The following is a 26,482-nucleotide window of genomic DNA, read 5'->3' as shown; positions in this document are numbered from 1 at the left end:
TAAAAAAGGCTGCTTCAGATTTGGGTAAGGCACATAGCCTCCGCACAGCTCGTCGTATGGTGCCTCGTCCTGTAAAGATGTCCGCCACTCTTGTAATATTATCCACTCCTGGATAGAGTTTCTGTATACGTCCCAGACGCCACTTCATTGGCGGAACATTAGTTTCCTTAATCACGACGATATCGTTGATGTTAAGACCTTCTTTATCCACTTGCCATTTACTTCTTTGCTGTAACTCAGCAAGGTACTCTTTGTGCCAACGTGCCCAGAATTGCTGCCGCATTTGCTCTATGTACTGGTATCGGCTTAGTCGATTTGGATTGATATCAAGTACATTTGGAGATGGTACGGAAATTAAAGGTCGGCCTATCAAAAAGTGCCCTGGCGTTAATGCCTCGAGATCGTTGGGATCAGTTGATAAAGACGTGATAGGTCTTGAATTTAAAATAGCTTCTATTTGCGTAAGCAGAGTCGATAACTCTTCGAACGTCATATGGGTATTCCCTAGGACCCTAGCCAAATGAAACTTCGCAGACTTAACCCCAGCTTCCCAAATTCCACCAAAGTGTGGAGAATAAGCCGGCGAAAACACGAATTTAATACCCTCGTTAGCCGCAAATGAAGCTATAGGATCGTTACTAGATTTAAGAAAGGTAGCAAGTTCATTGCTCGCACCTACAAAATTTGTGCCGTTATCACAGTGTATCTCGGAAGGATACCCACGACGAGAAATAAATCGCCGGAGACATTGGATAAAGGCGTCCGCTGAAAGACCACTCACCAGTTCAAGGTGTAAAGCCCTTGTCGAGAAACAAACGAAAAGCGCTAAGTAAGCCTTTGTAATCTTACAACCGCGTCCTTTGCGGTCTGTGATTAGAAAAGGTCCTGCAAAGTCAACGCCACAAATCATAAACGGTAGGCTCGGCGTTACCCTAGACACAGGTAAGTTTCCCATAATAGGATTTATATTTTTTGCTTTCATGATCCAACAGGTCTTACATTTATTCACGGTACTCCTAGCTAAAATTCTACCGCTTACGGGCCAGAATTGATTACGTAAATTATTTAATATTAATTGAGGAGGGCCGTGCAATGTTTTTAAATGCTCACGCTGGAAAAGCAATTTTGTAAACACATGCTTAGCATCTAATAATACTGGATGCTTCTGAGTATAGCTTACAGATGAATTTTGGATACGCCCACCGACACGCAGCAGTCCGCCCTCATCTATAAAGGGTGTAAGTTTGAGTATTCGTGACTTTGAAGGTAAGGCTTTACCCTTTTTTAATATGTTAAGATCTTCACCGAATGACTCCAACTGTGATTGTTGAATAAGGTAGTCAAAGGAAGAACTTAATTCCTCTGTAGTTAAATAACCACAACGCCTAGAAGAAGGATTATGTAAATTAAATATGAACCTTTTCACATACGCAAAGGCTCTTTGCAAAATCGTCAATTTAGAGTACTTTTCAAAGTCCACGATACCAGAAGGAGTGTTTGTATGTGCTGTTTTATTAACTTGAGTGAACGTTTTTGATTCAGGTATACCACTCGTAGTGATCATAGACTGGTTCAGTTGTGGCCAGCTTGATATATCTTCAAGCAGAAATGCGGGACCTTGCCACCAAATTTGAGCAGTACATAAATGTTGAGGATCAATTCCTCTAGATGCTAAATCCGCTGGATTCATGTGTCCCGGCACATATTTCCATACACCACCAGGAGATAACTCCTGAATCTCGCCTATACGATTTGAGACAAATGTTTTCAAACTTCGCGGTTCCGCTCCTAGCCAACTTAAGACGACAGCTGAATCAGTCCAATGGAAAGTACGGTCAATTTTACAAGTAAGTGATTTCTGAACCTTTACCGTCAGGCGAACAGACAATAAGGCACCTAATAATTCCAAACGTGGAATTGAGATCGGCTTTAGGGGCGCGACCTTTGCTTTAGCGCATAGTAAACGCGTAAGCTTATTACCTTTATTGTCAGTCGAAGCTAAGTAAATGCATGTTGCATATGCATCCTGAGATGCATCTGAGAAAGAGTGCAGAGTAATGCTTGCAGGTTCACTACATAATACATATCTCGGAATATCAATATTTATTAAATGTTTTAGCTTGTCCACAAAATCAGTCCATTTCTTAAACAATTCAACTGGGACGGGATCGTCCCAATCCAGTTTTGTAAGCCATAACCGTTGTAGTATGATCTTAGGTGTAATAGTCACCGCACTCAGTAACCCGAGGGGATCAAATATTCTTGCCGAGTTTGACAAAATGGACCGCTTTGTCGCAGGTGACTTAACTTCAATTTCTACTGAAAACTGTAAACAATCGGGCGCTGGTTGCCATTTTAGCCCTAAAACTCTCGATTGACCAGTTACATCTAAATCCTTTGGTATCATGGCACTTAAGCTATTTTTGACGACCGTAGGAGCGTTCGTGTGAAACTTACGAAGAGGTAAACAAGCTCCGTTCAAAATGCTTGTGACTAATTCGCATATATTGCTCAGTTCAGCTTCAGTCTGCGCACCAGTCAATAGATCGTCCATATAAAAATCATGTTGTATTATTTTAGATATGGTTTGGTTGTCGCATTCCTTAGCCAACTGCAGCAAACATCGCGTACTCAAAAAGGGAGCCGAAGCTGTGCCATAAGTTATTGTGTTTAATTGCAATATGCGTATATTTTCAGACTCTTGGTCTCTCCAAAGAATCTGCTGATATTTGCGTTGGCTGGGCTCTACTAGAATCTGCCTGTACATCTTCTCTATATCCGCTGTAACTATATATTTATGCTGCCTGAACCTTAATAATATAGACAGTAAGTCGTCTTGCACTACAGGCCCAACATACTGTATATCGTTCAATGACTTTCCTGATGTTGTTTTGGCAGATGCGTCAAAAACAACTCGTAGTTTGGTAGTTTCACTTTGTTCCCTTAGTACCGCATGATGTGGCAGAAACTGACTACCTAATTCAGCCTCCGAGACTTCAGTCAAATGCCCAAGATTCTCATACTCTTTAATAAAATCAGAATAGCCTTGTCTAAGTTTAGCATTCTTAGACATTCTCCTGGTAATACTAAGCAATCTTTTTTCCGCTATTTTGTACGAATCACCTAGGGCATCTGGCGATTCTCGAAAAGGGATCCTCACCACATATCTCCCTTCACTATTACGGTAGGTAGAGTTAATAAAGAGCTTCTCACAATAATTATCGTCGAATGAAGTGACAGCCTTTGTACTAGGCAACTCTTCGAGTTCCCAGAATTTTGATAGTTGCTCTTTAATGTCCTGAGAAAAGTTACAGCGAATATCTTGAGACCTCGTAGAGTCCTTGGGCCTCCCCCCGGTAGGGCCAGCCACTATCCATCCTAGCTTTGTTTCTGTCAGGACTGGTTTATTTTTACCCAGTTTAACCTGATTGGACCCAACCAGGTCCCAGAATATGTCTGAGCCCAGCAGTAAATCCACTTCTGCTGGAGAGTGAAAGTCTGGGTCCGCTAGGGATAAATTATTTGGTATATTTAATTGTGTTTGCACCTTCATAGAAGGAAGTTTATCGGTTACAGTCGGAACTATATAACACTTGACAGTACCAGTGAAGGAGGTGTGGAGTGAATTTAAGATCAAAACACAGGACGCATTTATTTTCAATAGTGTATTATTAATACCCGAAACAGAACGATTTACTTTAATCGTATTACAGCCGATTATTTGATTAGCCCTTTCAGTAATAAATGAGGACTGACTGCCACTGTCTAACAATGCGCGCAGAATATACTCCTTACCATTATATGTCACCTTGACAAGAGCAGTGGAAAGCAAAACTTGATCAGAGTCTACGGCTGTCATAGTGACAGTACTGTTTGATAAAATCGCCGTTTCAGGTTGAACAGCAACACTTGAAGATGAAGGAGCTGGTAACGTATACGAATACTGATTATTCTTAGTTGAAACAACAGCTGCTTCCTCTCCGCTTTGTTGCTGGTTGAGTATTTGTTTATGTAATAGTGTACTGTGTCTTCTTTTACAGACCCTACACCCATTGAAACGACACTGATATGTTAGATGGCCAGGGCGTAAACAATTTTTACACAATTTCCACTGGCTTACTTGCAGGTAGCGCTCATCCACAGACAAGGATTTAAACTTGGGACATTCAATTAATCTATGACCTTTATTGCATGACTTGCATTCGTAACCAGAGGGTGCCGACGGCTGCTCAACAGTTGTTGAAGCTATAAATGATTTTGTTTTTAATAAAATTTGTCTTTCATTTATTGAAACTGTCCTAGCAGAAGACACCGTTTCTAAAACATCAGCCCTATTACGCAGAAATTTATAAAAGTCCTGTAACGACGGAGAAGCGATGTCACTTCTGAACTCCTCCCATCTCCTAGCCGTGACATTATCAAGTTTTGACGAAGCCATAAATATAATTAAAGTGTCCCACTTCTCGGTGTCTTCACCAAGAGATTTGAGAGCCTGCAAGTTTTTAGATAAGTTATCTATTAATTGACGTATGCCTTTATCACTTTCCTTCGACAAGGGCTCAATACCGAACAAGCATTTTAAATGTTGATTAATCAACAAACGCTTATTATCGTATCTTTCGCGCAGAAGCGACCATGCGATAGGATAAGTCTCAGCTGAGACTGACACAGATTTAATCACAACACTTGCATCACCTTCAAGGTACGATTTAAGGTAATGAAATTTACATATATTATCAAGATCCTCATTATCATGGATTAAAGACAGATAAAGATCCCTAAATTCCAACCATTTATCTGTCTTTCCATCAAAGGGAGGAAGTTTCAGTTGTGGCAGTTTAATATTTTTAGAGCCACCGCGCTGGCGGCTGCTTTGACTGAAGAATTCGTCCCCCTGGTGGTGGTTGTCCTTGAAGGCGGCAATAAATTCTCGTGCTTGAGCAATCACACTATAAAATTCGTTTTCTGTGACCTCTCGCTGATTTACTTCATCTTCAGAGTTATCCTGTAATTCTATATTGGATTGAACCTCTTCAAAGAAATTAAAGCACTGTTCGGTTTTAGATAATCTCAATACACATTCATTAATTGACACTTGTGTTGGTTTCTTTTGCTCCAACAACGGCACAAGAAATTTTTTAAATAGGGTTAAACGAGTTCTAATCGTCCCTCTTTTACGTTTGAGATCGCTTAAATCAGACATTTTGTAAGTGCGAGCACAGTAACTATTTAAACCAACTTATACACTTAAATTACTTTAAATAAAAGTGACAAGAAATTCAACACTTACAGTAATGATCCCAATCTCCGTATTTTACGTAGACTTCACGTAATAAATATGAATAATCATAACAACGAACATACGATTTTCGGGTAAACGGCGATACTTTATCCCATAAGTAGCAATCCTTATGCTCACCGGCTTACACTCGAAACTTGTGGAATTTCCTTTAAAATAAAAATAGAACCAGATTAAATGTAAATACGAAAATTAAAATTAATTATTTTCGAACATTCCAGAGCTATTTTCTGCAATTCCCACTTCGACTCTCATCTATGTGCTCGTATGCTAATTTAGTTTTATATTATTGGTATGCTTATATTATTGGTGTTAGCTTTGTATAGCTTTAAAACATCACGTCGGGGTCACCAAATTGTTAACGCCGATAAATAAGACTCCATTATTAGTGTAAATCAGAAGGTTTTTCTTTAAGAATACTTATAACAATGAGAAAATAAAAATATGACATTTTTCTTTTTAACAAAATAAAATCAATAATAATAAACGTCAAGCCATCGTAGCCAGCAGCCAAAGCGTCCAAGGAGGCGCTAACACACAGGGCTAATATGCGTTATAAACTTTAATAATGGTTTGGCCAAAAACTCCATGAGGTTTCTGCCACGAAGCTGATTTACAAAAAAATAACGTTCTTTTTAAAAATATCTTATATTGTCTATTGTTATTGTATGTGGTCATTACGAAAATAATTTTAAGATAAATCCTCACTTGTTATGTGTGTAATTATTGTTCCCATGTTTGCTGTGACCTTAACCGTTTATTTCTGATGTTTTCTCTACAACGTCTGTTGCTTATTTCATTAACTCAAAGCATTCTCGAACGTAAAGCAATTCCTAGTACTGTACAGGAACTTTTACGACACACAAGTTTCTGTAGGATAATTTTATAATTTGTAAATAGTAGGTATCTTCAGAATACTGTAATTTGGAAATAACTTTTTTTGAATGTGGTATTTCATTATAGGGTACTTAGTTTACCTATACTTTCATGTTTATTGTTTTTGCTACATTTAAAACTCTGTACATACTTTAATACTTCACGTTTATGCTGGTGGCTCAATCAAAGCCTCAATTAATAAAAAAAATACGCTAATAATATACTCCCGGACACATAATTCGAGCCACCTTGCATTTTCAATATTAAATGCCCTTAACTTAAACAATGCTTGATTGATGATGAACTATTATGCTAACTTTGAAATTGGTATACTAAACGAGTCCTTATTGAAAATTTGAATTAAGAAAACCGGAGAAAACTTTTTCTTCGACGATAACTATATTTTTATATTCTTGCCCTTTAAAGATAATACAAGGTGTATTTTAGCGCGCATTTTTAACATAGGCCGGAAAATTTTAATTAACGTTTAAATGGCGGGTTTTCGTAGTTACTACTTTTGCACAAATAAATTTATGTTTAAGTAGCAAGTATTTTGTTACTTATTTAAGCTGATGGCTCCATAGCCAATGCTCAATAAATAAATAATCACCTTCAGATTTTGACTAATTTCTGTCGTTACAAATTTCATTGAATGGATACGACTTTGATAACGGCGAGTCCATCAAACGACAATATTTTATAAGAGATTTTATGAAAGGGGAATTCTAAAATTATTCGAATTGAAGAAAACGATTTTAGATCAATCGTTTAGGCCATGGGAGAGGCGAGAGTCTAAAATAGATAAATAATAATTATAATAACTCACACACTCATAGCCCTGCACTAGTCAAACCCTGTGTCGCGGGTGCCATGGACCCACACATAGTAGGCCTTACAAATATTTCTCTCGGCCCGGGAATCCAACACGACACGGTAACTGTTAGTCCACGGTGCGAGCTAGCATGGCCAATACATAATTTATTAAAATTCTACTTTTTTAATGTTGTTTGTTTACACTTTGATACCTCACAGACTTTTTGGCCGACCCACTTGACCACACACACGACCGACACTCGACTTGGACTAAATGTACGTTAAATGGATGAAGTTGGGTGCCCAAAATTCTAGCAGCGTATAGCACCATAATGAGCTATTCATTATGGTCATGATTATTTTGTAGCAGTAGAGCTCCTTGTGATAGAGTTCGTCCAGGGAAGCACTGCTACTTGACCTATTTCGGTCGCCAAATATCATTATTTGGCGTGAGCACCAATGCGTTTCGGTTTTGAAATGATACAAGCACATGTGACATCTTAGGGTGACGGGCGCAGCAGCAGCGCTCCTCAGATCTTAGCGATTTAAAGCTCGGAGCGGCATTGCAATTGTCATGAACAGGCGTGTCACTTACCACCAGGCGCACGACTTGTGTGTCCCATCACTTGGTATGATAAAAACAATATGTTGGCCAGCTCTTGAGCATTCCAACCGGTCCATTATTCTATTGAATATAATTTTACAGAAAGAAAGGACACTGTGGCGCCAAGTTGTTAGAATTTTAACACTAAAGTGTAAAATAATAATAACATGAAATTTACATAAAATCATGCATTGGCATCAGGAGTGTGAATGCTTTCGTTTTAATCCACGCCAATATCTATTTTTATTTAAAACCTCTATATCAAAAACATATCTATATAATTTTAGAGGCAAACTTTATAGGTACTGTTTATATTGATCGACCTCAATGGTCGACCAATATTCACAATATAATGATCCTTTTTCGAATTATCGGAAAGTTTCAACAAGCATTAACTAAAATTCGCAAGCTTGGTTAATAAGGCCACGTCTACAAAATGACAGCCTTTCAAGAGAGATGTTTGCACATTCTACAAACAAAATTGGTCGATAACATTTTTATGTTTAAACAGGAGAGTTTCACATATACAGGGTTATTTGTAAAATACTTATAATCTCACAGGGCTGTATTACCAACATCTTGTACAACAACTTTTATTCCATGACTTAATAATTCGTCAGATTTTACTTTCATACAAAAATAAAAATATTTAAATAGATTGCTCTAAAAGGTGATAATTTGGTGCAAAATGCGGGTGTCGTCGGAGAGGACGCTACTACCTTACTACCAAATACAGATCTAAAAATGTCAGGTAGTACCAAAATACTTTTTGATATATTTATTATGTTTACACACATATCATAAACCCTCTACAATGTGTTCAAAAACCGCGAATTATGACGAGCATAAAGACATCTTGTTGTGTTCGAACAAATTTGTTATCTGTGAAAATGTTATTATTAATTATTATGCAATAATAACATCGAATTCGATTTTATTATTACATTCAAATTTCGAACATCTCTGAAAAAGAAAACAATTTGATTTGACCTCAATTCTAATATCAGTCGAGATGAAGTTTTATTCGAAATTAAATGTCAGTAGCAAACAATTTTCACAAATTTCACACGTTACTTGATATCGAACGATATGATAGTTGCAGTCGACTCTTGTTTATCTATGAATTAAATAAAAAGTACGGATGTGACATACGCGAGAAAAGTTTTTATTTGCCACCATTTCGCCAGTCGTAACATGCGGTTCCTGAACACATCACAGAGAGCTTATAATGTGTATATATAAAGCAGTCTATGTAACTGTACATAATTAGGCATTAAAACACTCGTGTGATGTTTTTATGAAACTCGCGTGTCGGCTCGTTACATAAACCCGCAATCGTGATTTGACGCCTTTTATTATGTAACAGTCACATAAACTACTATTTGTCAAAAGTCACGGAACAAAAGTAGTTGTTTATGATATTAGTAATCTAGTCCTGCAATGTTATTAGTATTTTAAAAATATTACATACACGTTTCATGTGATTTTTTTACTTTCATGTGTATAAGCACTTTTGACATACATATGGTCACATGTGGCTGTATTATACCAAGAATTCGAATTATTTTAGGAACATTGTTAGTACATGTAACGAAATTACTACGCGCTAACTAATTGACTATTTCATGTAAAACAAACATGTATCGAAATAATCGCAACGACTAAATTCCCTGGCCAGCAGATTAAGCTCCGCTGCATACGCAGTCCGCAGAGTACGTGAGCTTACCGATGTTAGTACTGCTAGACCAGTTTACTTTAGTTACTTCCATAGTATAATGTCCTACGGGATTCTCATGTGGGATAAAGCGGCAGATATTCAAACCATATTTGTATTGCAAAAACGAGCGATTCGTTCTGTGTACCGTCTAGGCTCTCGGGTTTCTCTGAGAGAAAAGTTTAAGGAGACTGGTATCATGACTGTGGCATCACAATACATTTACTCAAATATTTTATATGTCCGTATACATAATTTCAATAAGAAAGAAGATATCCATAATATTAACCTTAGAGCAAAGTCCAAACTTATGGTACCACGATTTCGTTTAACCAAGGTAAACAACTCTTTTATGGGGAACTGTATACGTTTTTACAATAAGATTCCGGAGCATATATTAAGTTTATCATTTCCTAAGTTTAAAAACTACATTAAAAATATTTTGATCGAAAAATCATGTTACAAAATTGAAGACTACGTGTTAGATAAAGATGTATGGAAAGACGACATGGCTCCAGAATCCACACAAATTTGATTTAAAGTGTATTCCATAGCATTTAAGTTTATTTGAAAAGAGCAATAGAGTTTCTTGCTCGTTTTTCTCAGGGAGGTCAGCGTAGTGAACGAGCGGTAGCATAAATGTGACGATTTCAAGTGTAAATTTATTTTACCTATGGAATAAATAATCTTTGACTTTAACTTTGATTTTGAAAAAATAGCTTCATATGATTTCACTATGAAATTGATTTAAGTATAACTATACACTTAAATTAATTTCACGCCACGGAAAAAATAAAGAATAGCAGTTGCTCCACATAAAACGTGATACCTCCTAAACCGCAGCGCAAATATCGACAATATTGCCGGATTCAGACTCTTACAACGGTCCAATTATATTTTGTGATATGAAAGTGTTCATGACACGGAACAAAAATCAGTTTGCTTTTGTTAAAAATCACTTGTTCGATATTCCATAGGTACAAATCTCTCGTAATCGTTGGTATACTTTATTAATCTGCGGAAAAGAATAAAGTTTATTAATAAATAAACTAAGAATAAAGTTTAGAATAAACAAGTTTAATTTACCATATTGTAGTTTTTATTCTTAAAACGAATTATATGTATATCGATTGTACAATTTTGAGATTTCCCTTACGTGAAAATGTTCCTTACGACATTTTAAAATTCGATAAGTACATAACAAAATTACTACCTTTATATCGAGACAGTGAAATTTGGACATTTTCCCTTACGACAAAATGTCCCATACGACATTTCAAATTTCCATTGTCGATATATGTATATCATGTGAAATTTTAGAATCTTTAAGCCCTTCTCCTGAGAAGTTGTCATGTTGCAGATGTGGCCTTATTACTGCAAGTGTGCGCTATAAAGCTTATATTAAAAATGTTTTAATAAAAAAAATATATATATAACATCTGACGTTATATTACGCGACGAAAATAATGTCCTTCCATCTCCTTAATTAAATATTGATATATTTTTCTCGTCACAATCTAGCTTAAGAATAAAAGGACTTACAGTATATAATAACACCAATCATTGACACATTAATATCACTAGCATTCTGTATAACTTGGGGCAATTTCTCCCACAGGAAGCTGGCAACAGTAGCAATGATGGCAAAACAGACTCCGAACCAGGCTCGCCGCTTAGCGTCCACGCTCCCAGCTTCTCGCGACAACCAAGTAACAGCGACAGTCGAAAATCGATTGGATCTCCTCATGTGAGTACCTGGCTCATGTTAGAATACGTGTTAGCATATGTTATTTGGTATTCATATTGCCTAAACGGTCTCGTTTCTCGCAACTCGACATCGTAACCTATTTTGCATGAGGTACAGTGTTATTGATTATAACCCTTTGCTCCACTATTATATACTAGAAAACTTTCGTCGGGGTTCGGGGAAATGCGCGTATCTGCATTAGAGCAAATATTACACGAAATTCATTTCACGTTATTTGTTATTTCAATGGTTATGACTTTCATTTTTGGACAGTAAGTATTAATTTATGATATCTTCAAACTGATAACAATAGATTCCCGTACATCACGCTAATTTGGTTGCCACGACATTTACGCGGGATTTGGCCATTAAATTACCGAAATGGAAACTCATAATCCAATGTCAGTTACGCGTTACACTGCACTATTCCCGACGTTACGAGCTTTCAGCCAACTTTAATAGCTTTAGGTGAGTTCACTGTACAGTTCACTGCATTTCAAAGGAAAAAATTAAAAAGATTTATTTCTTTCTTCTTAATACCTAATGACATTACGGTTGGGATTTCCTATAAGTATTATCTACACGTGACAGAAAGGCCCGTTCTTCCATTTCTCTTTAGTAATAGAAATAAACATACTAATCACAACTAGTAAAAATACTAACTCATTCTAACTCCTTTGCGTTCCGTATACAATCAAGAATTAAAAAATACTACAATGGCTCGAAAGTAGTCAGCAGGTAGCAAGTTTTTATTTATTTATTGTTTTGTCAAAGTAAAAAGCAGTGTTAAGCCCGATCGTAAAGCATATTCATCTGTCTGTAGTAGGCCATATTTCAAATTATAACCTCGACTGTTAAAGACCACACGTTACTATCTAAATATCTCATGTTAAATGGATCGTTTTACGGCCTTCTTGAACGGTGTGTTATTATCGTGAAACGAGTATTTTCTTTCTTTTTTTTTGCTATATATAAATAAAGGTAAATATTTGAAACGAATACAAAATCGTATATTTGTACGGTAAAAGCCGTTAAATAAAAGCAACGATCGGCAATAAGCACATAGAGAAATTCGTGAGGTCTGCTGTTGATTCGTTCCGTAGCTCAGTTGGGAGAGCGGTTAGGGTTAGGTTAGGGAGGGTTAGGGAGCCCGGTCTGGGCGTCTACTCCCGTTCTCCGTCCAACATCCGTCCAAAACAATTACTGTGAAATAAGTAATACTCGAACAAATTAAAACACGCATGAGGCGAATGAAGCTTCATACTTGATACTTGTATTTTGATTTAATCGAGTATTGCTTATTTGACAGTTTGGGCGCGTTCCCATTACGTCGTAACGTTTTATTTATCGTTCGACGACTGTCCCTGTTCCCATACCCGACTATCTGTCGTGACTGTGTCGTGGACGTTTATTTTATCGTTGAACGACTGTCGTGTCTAGCTATTGCCATCGTGACGACAATTTATGGGTTCATGGCAGCGGCCTTGTCATTTCTAGCTGTGATTATCTGTCGTCACATTTTTATCGTGACGTTTTAATCATCGTCTGATGACTGTCGTTCTAGCTCTTCTCATTGTCACGACAGGCTGTCGTCGTAAAGTCAAAAAATTCGTGAACAACAGTTAATCGTGTTTTACTATATGTGAACAACTTCATTTAAATACACAAGCCACGACACTTTAAACTGGACAAGTATCTCTCATCACGACATAATGGGAACGAGCCCTTACTGTGAAATAAGTAAATACTCGATAAAATTAAAAGTCGCATGATGTGAGCGAAGTTTTATACTTGACATTGCGTTTTGATTTTTTCGAGTATGACATATTTAAAAATAATTGCTTCGGACGGATGTTGCTTCGAATCCAGCTGTATCGAAGGATTTTTCCCTTCGTTTAATGTTTATGTTTGTTTTGTCTTTCTCTTGTCGGTCTCGTAATAGTGTATTTTTTACGTGGGAGGGTTGTGTACCCCCCGCATAACCCCCGAAATGCTGGAGGACCACACCCGTCGTTGGTCAGCGAGTCCATCGGACCAAGTCGGATAGCGTAGCTAGACGATACTACCGACCGCTACTCGGGAGACGCTCCTCTACACCGTGAGAGCCAGCGCGAGGATTTGATAAAAGAGCCTAACATCAGGGGTGAGACCAAATCAGCCCGACTTCACTGGCTTGGTCACGTCGAGAGAATGGGTGAGGATCGTGCAGTCACGAGAGGATATCTGGGGCAACCGATTGATAGAAGACCGGTTGGACGTCCTAGGTATCGCTGGATCTACCAAATCCACAAAGACCTGTATAAGCTTCGAATAGCCGATTGGCAACAAGCGACACAGAAGAGAGAAAAGTGGCGCAACTTAGTGTCAGAGGCCAAAATCCACTTCGGGTCGCTGAGCCAGTAGAAGTAAGTAAGTAAGTTGTTTTGCCTTCGTATGAATAATAGCGTTTATTTGTTTCAAATATATTTTCACTATTATTTTACAGCAACTTATATACCATGATTATCCAATCGCATAGTTTGGGAGTGTTATTTAATTACACGGTGCGGAATTAACTACCCATTTAACAGATTAGAGGTAATTGAACCAGGAATTAATGAACCTCTTTTGGAATTTCTCTCAAACTCTAAACTCGTTTGGATCACCTTAAATCTTATGTAGATACTTAGTAATAGATTTATTTGGGCAATCAATCAAACGTGTAAAGTTCACAACCCATTTTAGTAGCAACAGGGCTCCTTGTGAAAGTGTTTGTTCAGGGAAGTACCGCCAACTTACCTATTTTTACCGCCAAGCAGTTACGTGATCATTACTGCGTTCCAGTTTTGAAAGGTGCTGGTGAAATTAATGCACATGGGACTTGTTAACTTACATCTCAGACTAACAGGCGCAGTTGCAGTGCCTCTAATTGCTACTGTTATGGACAGGCGTATCGATTACCACCAGGCGCACGACTTGTTCATTCTAACATTTGGTATCTTTAAAAAAACCCGCAATTGACCAGCTTGGTGGACTATGGCCTGTACTCGCCTGAGAGGAGACCTGTGCGCAACAGTGGGACGTATAAACGAGTTGATGGTGATGATGATGATTGCTATAAAGATCGAACAACTCGCACTCGCACCAGTGTCTGTTGCCATGCCGGGGCCACCGCTCTTAAAGTGGTTACAGTCGCGCTTTTCCATCGCTGCTTAAAGTTGCGCGTGTGTGTAAATGTAGACGATTAGCTACTGCATCACGTTTGCATCGCTGCTAAAAGTCGCCGTATGTAACCGCTTAGCCAATGAGTAACCGACAAACAGATCGAAGGATTTTTTTGTTTTCCTCCATCTTTGTATAATTAGTATTTAATTAGTTGGTTGTTATTATATTTGTCAAGGTACCTTGAGGTATAAAAAAAAGGTGTGAATTTTCTTTTCAAGTAAAAGTTCTTCATGTTGAAGGTCTGACGTATAATTGGTCTGAATTTTTTTTTATAACATCAAGCGACGGGACGAACAAGTCGTGCGTCTGATGGTAAGCTACACGTCTGTCCATAACATTTACAATGCCACTTAGATCTTTAAATTGCAAAGATCTGAGGGGCACTACTACTACGCGCGTCACCCTGAGACATAGGTAAGTTGACAAGTCCCATGTGCCTATAATTTCACCCTTACCCGTCAAAACCGGAATGCAATAATGCTGACATTATTGCTTGGCAGCAAAAATACGTAAGGTGGCAGTACTACCCTGGACGAACTCTTTCACAAGAAGCTCTACTGTTACTACACGTGTGAAACGTTAAACAAAATAACGTGCTAATAGCTACGTTCGACCTCAAAGCTTTGCACTAGTTCACATGAGTGTGTGTTTTTTTTCTGAATTGTTTTTCTCGCTCATTTCGTAAAGGTTTTTAAAGTTTAATTGGACATCTCACTTTTCTAAATCGTTTCATTGATTTAAAACTTTTACGGCCCCACTCATCAAAATGTTGTCTAACTTCGCGGCCATTTTGTTTAGAATTGTGACGTTATGAAGCTTCTAAAGTACGTTAGGACTACAGTAATGCAATAATATCCTTCATACGCAAAATAGGCATTACGACTTTGAATTGTGGAAACCAGTCCGTTATACCGTATTAAAGCGTAATTTCATATGTTTTTTCTATCACTTCAGAGTGTACCACCGGTGGTCATGCGACATTTGACTTTTGAAATACTGAGAATTATTATGTTTTGAGAGAAAATGCTAAAGTTCCTATCCTGTTCAAAAGTAAAATCCTAGTGTAATTCAGGGATTTCATAATGTGTAAGAAATTTAACGTATTTAAAGAAAACAAAAGTAAAGTACTTTAATAGAAAAACTAGGATTCACACTTTAGGTAGCAGTAGAGCTCCTTGTGAAAAAGTTCGTCCAGGGTAGTACTGCCACCTTACGTATTTCTGCTGCTAAGCAGTAATGTCAGCATTACTATGTTCCGGTTTTGAAGGGTAAGGGTGCTGGTGAAATTACATGCACATGGGACTTGTAAACTTACGTTTCAGGGTGACCGACGCAATAGCGGTGCCCCTCAGATCTTTGCAATTTAAATCTCTGAGGGGCACTGCAACTGTTACGGACAGGCGTGTAGCTTACCATCAGGCGCATAACTTGTTCGTCCCGTTACTAGATATTATAAAAAGATTTAAAAAACTGACAACGCGTCTACAAATAATAGTTTCATACCCAATGTGTTTCATACACAATGTCAAAGACCTGAGTAAGAATTTTGCTATGAGATAACATATTTACACTCTAGTTAACCCGTTCGTGGACAGTGATGGCATTTATCGTAAAATTAAATATCAGAATATGATAGTACGGGGTGCTATAGTGCAATTTCCAAATGCGTGCCTTTCAAAACCGGAAGACAGTAAGGCTGACATTACTACTTGGCGGCAGAAATAGGTAAGGTGTTGTATGGCGCGTATTTTCTATACAAACTGAGATATTTCGATACAATGTTAAAAAACGCGCTCCGCACACCGTAGCGTGTGGCGGAACAATGTGATAATCGCCTAAACATTGCCCTTTACTGGTTTCTTGGTCTCGCCTAATTTGTAAAAACATACAAATAAATAGTTTCATTTTTCAGTTATAAGATTTTCTAAATAGTTATAACCTTCATTTCATTGTTTCACAAGTACATGGATCTAACCGAAAGAAAAGATGTTCCATGTCATATAGCCGACAGGCATGTTCCGAATTACGTTCTTCTGTTGTCATTTTTTTGTGTCTTGCTTTCATCAAACAGATTTTAGTGCACACCGTCCAAATACGTAGAAGTTCCTTTGCAATTATTGAAAAATTTATAAAAAGAATGGAACAAAAGCCGAGCGACAAACTTGAGGTGACTTTGAGGCTGAATGTACGATTATTTTCATCAAAGGGAAGTCTTATAATTTGGGAAGCAAATGAAATAGAACAGGATGCCAACGTTTACAACAGAACAATAAGTTGGAACAATATAAAATAAGAATATGAAAGGAAACTGTAGATAAGAAATGACATAGAAAAACAATTATAATATACATTGACCTAACAAAGGTCAACGATAATATAAAAATATATTACTACTAACTGATGCCTGTCTTCGCCGGTGCTTCGTCTACATAGAATAAGCACTTCGAGCAGCTTTTTTTAATTTTTAAAGCATCCTATAATTTATGAAATAATTTAGGTGCTAATACAAACATCGTTATATTGTAAAATTCCATAATAGAGCATTGTTTGGGCTGTATTTCCTAAAGTTTCTACACGTCTAGTTGTGACTAAATTAAAGTTGCGTAGAATTTGTTTAAGAAAACCACGGGCCTCATAAATATACATCGACGGTAGGTTTAATATCTTCAGTTTCCTAAGGTACGCGACTTTCTTGCTGACCCACACTAAATACCAAACACAGGCCCATGGAACTTGTCAACTTTATGTCTGAGTTGGCGTCCAGTTTCATGATGCGAAAGTTTTTGCGCGGCAGCCGCGCGGTGACCACACTTTCACGTACATTACTGGCGAAACTGAATCTATTTGCTAGGCAACAACATTTTAATTCCTCGGAACAATACAATCGCATGGCCAAAGTAGCCTAAAGACGTGCCAACCTCCCCCGCGCGCCTGAGATACTCATTTAACTTAAAACGTAAGAGCTAAACAAGTGGACCGTATTTCGCCATGACATGATGCACGCGGTCGTTGCGCGGCGTGAGCTCGACGAAATTCGTGTTGAATAGAGCAGTCGATTGCATTGCACCCTTACGGTGTGCAGTGCAATGCCTCTCAGATCTTCGTGATTTAGACTGTTTTGAGTAGGCGTGCAGCTTATCACGTCATATAACTTGGTGGCATAAAAAACCATTTTGCTTATTTAATTCAAATTGCTTTTTCAATGTACTATTCTTATTTTAACTGTGAAATATTGTTTTAAAATGGTTTAGACACTTTTCATGTGGTCGCCAAAAAATACCCACGTAATTTCTAAAAAGGATTTTTGAATACTGAGCGAATTTGAGAATCATTGGAGTCTTACGGGAACATGCAAATATAATTATTAGCAAGAATCTTTAATGCGATAAAACCTCACTTTAAATATTTACTTTGTGACATCGTCGCATCATCACAACCACAGACCACATAAATACTAGTAACCTTATCAATAAAATATTCAGGTATATTTTTAATTGGATACTTAACTATGGTTACGATTTTCCAAGTAAATCATCCAATAATTATAATACAACGTCAGTGAATGAAACTATTTTTCCGGATTTAAATCGCGTATATTTGTTTTTTTCAAACAAACCGACGTTTCGGGCCCTTTACAGGTCCCAGTCAACCGTGACCATGGTTAATAAAAAAAAATGAAAAATAATAAGATATAAGACGAAGAACCTAAAAACTCGACAATGTCAGTGCGTAATCTTAACCGAATATTAACCTTATTCTCTATTACGACTACTGCAAATTAAAAGTTTACCTTAAACGTTTAGTTTAAGGTAAACTTTTTTTTTGCAGTAGTCGTAATTTGCAGTAGTCGTAATGATCTTGAAAATTAGAATCTCGAATTTAATTGAAATAAGTAAGAGAAGAATCGTTGACTTCCGTAATGCTCGAATACCGTCGACTTGGATTCTAAAAAATGGCACTGTACTTTTCTTTCATAGTAACTTTTTTTTCTTAAAGTGTAGTGAATGTTGGCAGCCAGTTCAGCATTCTGTGTCCATTATCATTAGCGAGACTTGACTGTTAGGCGGCATTCGAGATACGTCCACTTTCGTAGTCCTGCGTTAGCATTCACGACTTTCTTCTTCGACCAGTTTTCCTTCAACCTAACCCATGTAGCGCCCAAGTGCAATCAATATCCTGACTCGCGATCAAAATGGAATACTTCGGGTGCAAATGGTGCAATTATAAATTATGTTAGGAAACTGTACCACGTTTACTTCGCTTGCGCTGCGAGTGACGTAGGTGCGAGAAAATCGTTCGAAGCGTGCTGCAGCGCAAATACGCGCAGATGACACGCGTTTACGGCGCCACTGAATTTGTGAACGTGTGCAAGGTTTACTCGCTGCGACTGCACCGCGTTTAAATCGCGTTTACGCGCGTCATCTGCGCATCGTCGGCGCCGTAGAGGTTCAAAAAGCAGTTTGTAGGCTTTGTGTCGATTCAAATACACATAGAATGCGATACAAATTCGCGCAAGAGCGCGTTCGAAGCGTGTTTGCGTATACGCGCAGATGACGCGCGTTTACGGCGCCACTGAATTCGTGAACGTGTGCAAAGGTTTACTGGCTGCAAATGCAATGCATCGTCAGCGCATAAAAAATACGCCATGCGCACATAGGCTCTTAAGACCCTATGCCTGTGTGCGCCAACGACTTTTCCCATCATTATGAATCGCAAGAGCTCCTGACATATTCGCATAATCCAGATATGTAAAATGTAATTTATAGTTAAGCTACGCTTCCAATCAATATGAACTAAACATGTCATTAGAAGCGCCGGAACCCAAGCTTCCTGCCAAAATATGGAAGCTTCATTGCAATGCCCTGTTGTGTTAAAGGGAACGTTCGATTTTGCCTTGAGCATCTCTCTTAGGAGATGTTACTAATTTGAAGTGCAATGCTCTTATACATTGAGTAAGGTGTAAAACAAAGTTATTTAAAACGGGAAAATGGTATTCTGTATTTTCAATACTTCTTTGAAGCTTGTATAGCTTTAGAGTTAGTAACAGTCCCTTATCTTTTGTTTTCGAAATAAGTTCAGGTTCTGTACAGGGTTGTCACAGACGTCTGTCACTTGATTTCACCCGGTTTTCGAGAGGCTAGTGAGTCGGATGAGCCGCCCCGGATGCACGTACAGTACCCTCCCATATTTTCCAGTACCGGTACCAACCGCAGCTGTAGGCACGCTCACTTTTCGTTGCGAGTTGCACAACTAGCGGTTGCCACCGCTAAGCCCTCGACTCTAAGTCCACTACTAAATCTCCTCATTGGTGGCGGAGTTGCTAGGTACGTACACTTCCCGACGCCGAAAAACGACGTCTCTCCAGTTCCCAATAACCTAAACGGCTGGGAAGGATGAGGAGGAGGATGATGGAGGTGCCAGTCGTGGTATCCTGCAACAATGTCCGGACATATGTAGCTTCCAACTTAAAGGGCAACTCACGTGTCCCGCCCGTCTCCTCGCTTCAGGCCCTCAACTAGACCGCTACTGGGGCGCGCTAGCTGCGCACAAGATAGACGTCCCGGTCACATGCTACCTGGGCAGACAAACATGTCGGTCTCTGCGGCTCACTACAAACTCCAGCGAGTCCATACCCAGTCCCGGGTCCACCAGAGACGCCCTTGAAGGCGTATCACTGGCTGAAGGCTGAGGGTCAGGGGGTACAACCGAAAGTGACGGTTGACTGAGGTGGACATCAATTATGTCTAATATTAATGCAAACCACCCTATTTTTTCACTATAGTTACAAAAGTTATTAATTAAATTCTTTGTTTTTAATTTTATAAAGAAACATTCCAATTTACGCTACATTATGTTTTACAAATTATTGTATTTTAACGATATGAATTTTTATTAACATAAATTTATTATTAATTAATAACGAAAATTAGAATAAATGAAAACTTATTAATTAGTACTGCAGTCTTATGTCTGTGTGGGATTTTTCATCAAAGGAAATATTGGATCCCAAACTGGTGATACGGAGAAACCATCTTACGTGTTGAAATTAGGATGTTTTTTTTTATTTTAATGGTCTCTCGCAGCATCCAAGGTAGATAACGGACTCTTTTGCAAGTGCCTGGGGTTTGTCAAAATTCATTGAATGTGTACAAGCTCGCAGACTGCAAACTAGATTACGCGACGGTGTTTGACATCAGCTATATAATCGCGGCTATATAATTCTTTGACGCGGGTACAAATACTTCGCTTCGTTTGTCCAATATAAGAGAAACCGCACTCACAGTCAAGCTTGTAAACTTCTGCATCCTTTAGGAGGATGTTACATTTCACGGGTCTCAGGAACTGAGAAATGTTCCTCAGGGGCTTGAAATAGGTTTTGATAGATGCATGCTGAGGACTCGTCCGATCTTGTCTGTAACTCCTCTCACGTAAGGTACCTTACACGTAAGGTTTTAATGTTATTTTTTTATTCTGAAAAGTTGAAGCTACCATTTACATTAGAAATCAATGTTCGATAAGTTAGCGGAAGCTTTTAGTTAGTAGTAGCATTAAATCTCCTTGTAAAAGACTTTATCCAAGGAAGTACTGCCACCACACCTATTTCTGTCGCTAAACAGTAATGCGAGCATTACTGCATTCTAGTTTATAAGGATGTGTGCTGGTGAAACAGCAGGTACATGGGACTTGTCAATTTATGTCTCAGGGTGACGGGCGCAGTGGCAGTGCCCCTCAGATCTTTGCGATTTAAATCTCTGAGTGGCACTGCAACTGTTATGGACGGGCGTGTCGCTTTCCACCAGACGCTCAACCTATTCGTCCCGTCACTTGATAATCATAAAAAAAATTGATTTATACAATGTACGCCAATATATTCAATGCACCATTTGGAAAAGTACAGTTAAGTCAAATCATTCACGCTGGTCAAGAAGCTTATATAAGCTTCATGCTGGCATACCTTTTTCGTTTCATCCAATGGCATCAGTGTTTTTTAGACGTCCGTTTATAATGATAAAGAATAGAGAAACAAGAAACAATTCTCAATAGACAAACAACAATTTCCACGGATCAACCGATCATTACCGGTTAATGTCGCAATAGAACTCAATGTTGTTTTCCGATCATGACGTTGACAGAATTATCTATCATTTTCTCCTCATATTCGTCTGATGAAGTACTTGTGATAAGTATATACAATATACCTTCAATATGTTTGCATGCCCACTGTTTGGCCACACACAGTGAAACTATACTTATTCAGTTATAACCTGTGATTCTACAAATAAGTTAGTTGTAAGCTTGGATTTATTTATGTACCTACATCGAGTTCTTAGGTTTTCGCGATTGTATATGGATAATGAAAATATTTTATTCGGATCTAATTAATACCAACCTCATAAAAAAGCTCAAAGTCCCTCAACGAGTTTGTCATAAGCTTTATTGCATTCGGTTATCATATCTGCATTTGGTTTCTTATCAAAGTCTGGTTTGTGCCACACGACGACGCGAAATGAGTTAACTGCCGACTTATACGCGTAATTACGGCCGAACATCGATCACATTCGCACTGTATATGAAGAGTTTGTGCGGGTGGATGGAGGGAGGATGTACCCAGCTTTTCTTTCTAACATTATCTTCTAATGATTCATAAATTCACACTATGTTTAATGGATCCATTATGTGTTACACGAACATCCCCAACAAACGCTTAAAAGTAATTGAATAAAATACGATCGTCTGGCGCCCCAACCGAATTTCGTTCGAAAGTAAATTACAAAATTGAAAAAAAGGCTACTTTTTTATATGATACCAAGTGACCATAATGGTTACAGTCTGTCCATAATGGTTATAGTGCCATTCTGAGGTTTAAAACACAAAGCTCTGGGGGACACTGTCACACACACTGTGACACAAGTCTCATGTGCCTGTAATTTCACAATTGCGACTCGCAACACTAAAGCGTTAAACTATAAATTTAAACTTAAAACTATATATGTATTAACGTAAAAACCATACTATTATACTGTAAAATAAATAAGCATAACAAAAAATAATATTTTATAAAAAATTAAAAAAAAATACAAAAACATCTCTCTTCGTTCAAAACTTCAAAATAACCCAATTTATCATGAAACAATAAAACAAATTGAAGCATTTTACTTTTAATTAACCGATACTGGGTAGTAAATGAATTAAACTTCGTTAAGACGCATGTTTCTATAAAGTCAACCTTTGGCCATAGTTATGGAAAGTTACGATTTTTTCAAATTTAAATATATATGATAAATTCAATTACAGAATGCATTGTAGGTCAATAACAAATGGACATCGGGTTCACGCTAAAAAGTTAAAATCGCATACAGAGCGTCAATCGCGCAACAGTCTTCGTTTGTTCGACTGACAGCGCGGTTGTCAATCATGCAGTATTATTCGGTTGAAGCTAAATATGGTGCATTTTGTTAAGCTTTCAGTAGAAGCTGAATATGGTGTTTTTGGGCCCTTTAAATTGTTGCAAGCTAAATTAGACAGTACTGCAAGGACGTTACAATTTAAATTAAATATTTTAGTTTTTTTTTATATTTCGCTACATGTCACTACGTTTGTACTTCGGACATTTTTTTTCATGGTTTTTGTATTAGACGCGACGCCCATTTGTTGGTAGGTTAATGGTTGCGGAAATTGTTTCGTGAACGTGTCAATCACTATTGTTATTTCATATAATGAAAAAAATGAAAAATGAAAAATGAAAAAGTTTATTTCTTTTTTCTTAGTTGTCTTAAAATAAGGTTGGGACTTCCTAGTAGGTGTCATCCACCTGTGACAGGAAGGCCCGCTCTTCCATTATCTTTTAGTTGTAGGAAACAAACTTAATCTATTAATTATATTAGATAACACAAACAAGCAATAAAATTATTCAAAATAAATTTACTAGACATCATAGGTGATGCCAGTATACTAAAATTAACTAACTAGTCTAGATGACAAATGCACACCAGCTTAACTAATTTAATAAATGTTGAAAATGACAAATGTATACAAGAAAAAGATATAAAAATATTACAGTAACTCTCTATTTTCTATACTTTCCCGAAAAACCTGCCTTAACTTTCAAATACAGATCAATTAATTATTCGTTATCATTACAGGCTACAAATCCCTATAGCTTAAACAAAGTATAAAATAACAACCATTATAGATTATGGAATAATAAGGTAGAGAAACAAAAAATATGATTTTATATTGATATTGTGTGTAACATTAAGTGGGGATTATGTTCTCCGTTTCTTCAAAGTCAAGTGTCAGCAACCAATCTGTCAACGCCGCTTTACTATTGTACAAGTTCAAGTGGTAAATTTTTATTTTTTCGTTAACAATATTATACAAGAGTGTGGATTTTACCTTGAATTGTCTTTTAGCGAATACAGATTTGAAAATTGGTTGTGGTACCACAATATTTTTCCGTCTACGAGACACAAGCAGAGCGTTATAAGGAAGGGACCTGTGAACCTTTAGTACAGCCAACAGAATGTATAGTTTCCTCATTGAGAGGTGACCACAAGATTGGTAAAGTTCATTAGTAGGGAATCTGTATGATTTTGAATACATCACCTTAAGGATATATCGCTGCCCTTTCTCCACCTCCAGAAACTTAGTTTTACCTGCGCCACCCCACACGACAATGCAATAACTCATTATAGATTGCGCCAAGGTAATGTACAGCTGGTCAAGTAATGTCTTGTCAGCAATGTGTCTTAGTGTTTTAAAAAGCCAAATCAGTTTTCTAATTCTGCCATTTACATATTCAATATGTGAGTGTCACGACAGGCGCTGATCCAGCATGATGCCTAGACACTTGGTAGAAGCAACCCTCTGTACCTCCATGCAATTACACTGAGGACTAACTATATTGTTACAAGTATGTACTTTAAGTATGACGTCTTTTTGTGGTTGAGTACTTGTGTATTTAGTAAAACACATATAGTTAGTTTTGGCAATGTTTAATGTCAGAAGGTTTCTTTTTAGCCACTCAGATACCCTGCGAAGACCCAGTTCAGTACTCTTGAACACCGACTCCCAGGTTGAGCCTTCAAATACAAGGACCGTGTCATCGGCATAAGATAGAATGTGTCCATGTTCAACAGTGAGGTTAGTCAATCCGTTTATGTAAGTGAGAAATAGCGTCGGGCCGAGTACACTTCCCTGAGGCACACCATATGTAACATCCGCCTCTTCACTCACGTAATTTCCAAGCCTCACTTGTTGAGTTCGACCATGTAAGTAGTCATTCAGCAATTTTAGTGGCTGTCCTCTTATTCCTATTATTTCTAATTTGTGTACAAGGATGGGGAGAGAGACGGTATCAAATGCCTTTTTTAAGTCTAGAAATACAGCAAGACATTTTTTGCCCTTATCTACGTAGTTAGTAATAGTCGTAGTAAGCTTTAGAATAGCATCCTCAGTAGATCTGCCCTGGCGAAAGCCATACTGTGAGTCCGAAAGAATGTTAAATTTATTTAGATAAGCTATCAATCGCTTATTAATTATTTTTTCCATGACTTTGGATACTACTGGAAGAACCGAGATAGGCCTATAGTTATTGGCCACGTCTCTCTCACCACTCTTATACACAGGTGTTACAATGGATTTCTTTAATGGTTCTGGGAATACACCTTCAGAGAAACAGAGATTAATAAAGTGACTAATCACGGGGGCTACCTCATCTCTGACCGATTTTTGGTACTTGGCAGGGATATTGTCATTTCCAGGTGCACTATTCGATTTCAGGCCCATAATAATGTTATTGACCTCCTGAGGGTCAGTATCTAGCAGAGCAAATGAGGACAGTACATGGTCAGCCTGGTCCTCAGAGTGGCCGTTATTAGGTATTTTTTTGACAGGGATATCTTCCGCCAGAGATTTACCAATTCCAGCAAAGAAGGAATTCACATAGTTAACAGAGTTGTCCGGGGATTGTTGTGCGTTTAGCAGCTCGATGTTATCTGTTTTAGTAGATTTATAATGAGTTATTGATTTTATTGCTTTCCAAAGTGAGCGAGGGTTTTTTTTAGTTAGAGATAAAAGTTCTCTTTCATATTTACGTTTCAATTTTTTGATTAAATTGTTACAAAAGTTACGATACCGCTTAAATGTGACTTTCAGGATCTCATCGTGAGCATTAGCTCGAGATTTAAGTTGGAGTTTGTTACGGTTCTTTATACAACGCAAGATTCCAGGGGTAATCCATGGCTTAATGTTGCGTTTGCTTTTCGGAATGGGCTTAATGATTTTACAATTTTCAAGAGAAACACTAAGCTTATAAGTTAACTGTTCAATAACAAAATAAGGATCGTTACTAAATAGGAGATTTTCTACATGCTTGTTTTTAAGATTTCTTATAGCTTCGTCGTAGTCATAACTTACACTATGTTTGAGTCCAGTGCGGGTGACTTTATTATTTATAAGGGCCAGAAATATGGTATTATGATCTGTAATAGACGTATTAAGGACAGCAACGTAAGCTGATACTTTCTTATTCATTTTTAGTATAAAATGATCTAGACAGTTGGAGTCTCTGGTAGGCAAGTTGTGACCCGGCAAGATACTGTGAGTAGATAGCATATTTAAATAATGCTGTCTATTTGAAGCTACGTATAATGATTCCTTTTCGCGTGGGATGAGGTTAATGTTGAGATCGCCCGTTATTATTATGTTATTGGAAAATTTGATGGTTTCTAGGTGAGTGTTTAGAGAGTTAATAAAATTAGACGCGTTACTATTAGAGGGGGAGCGGTAGATTCCTAGTATTATAGTATTTGCTAATTTTATTTGTAAGCATGTCGCTTGATCAATTGCAATTTCTCCTACTCTGGCGTTAAGGTCATTTTTGACATAGGCCACAACCCCATCGTTCTGATTTGAGTTGTTTGAAGTTGTTACCACAGTGTAGTTGGCTAGGTGGGGAGTGGGTTTGTGTGAGCTTAAGCGGCATTCAGTTAAGATCAGAATGTCAACCTCCGTGTTCAACTGTGACATTGTCAGCATGAGATCATCAAAGTTCCCATAGACACTCCTGATATTCTAAAATATATACATATGACAAACATTACTTTTAGAGATGTCCTCGCTATGTTTTAATTTGTGTAAATACCTTCGTCATTGAAATAAAAGCCAGTTTATTATTCTAATCAGTTGTCCTCAATGCACACAGACATCCAATTCGAACGCAAG

At 37.7% G+C, this 26,482-nt stretch overlaps 1 protein-coding gene across 1 annotated transcript in view; it reads left to right on the top strand.

Annotated features, from left to right (window-relative positions):
• The window catches only part of LOC113225902 (rabphilin-3A), a 137,467-nt gene that overhangs the window by 56,505 nt on the left and 54,480 nt on the right, over nucleotides 1-26,482 (top strand). Inside the window, exon 5 of the mRNA XM_026458369.1 lies at nucleotides 10,925-11,053. Coding sequence (XP_026314154.1) covers nucleotides 10,925-11,053 — 129 coding nt within the window. The remainder of the gene's footprint in view (nucleotides 1-10,924; nucleotides 11,054-26,482) is intronic.

Source organism: Hyposmocoma kahamanoa, unplaced genomic scaffold (assembly GCF_003589595.1).
Source record: "Hyposmocoma kahamanoa isolate Upper Pololo Valley unplaced genomic scaffold, ASM358959v1 180, whole genome shotgun sequence".
Classification (NCBI taxonomy): Eukaryota; Metazoa; Arthropoda; class Insecta; order Lepidoptera; family Cosmopterigidae; genus Hyposmocoma; species Hyposmocoma kahamanoa.
This window is presented reverse-complemented; position numbering and strand designations above follow the sequence as displayed.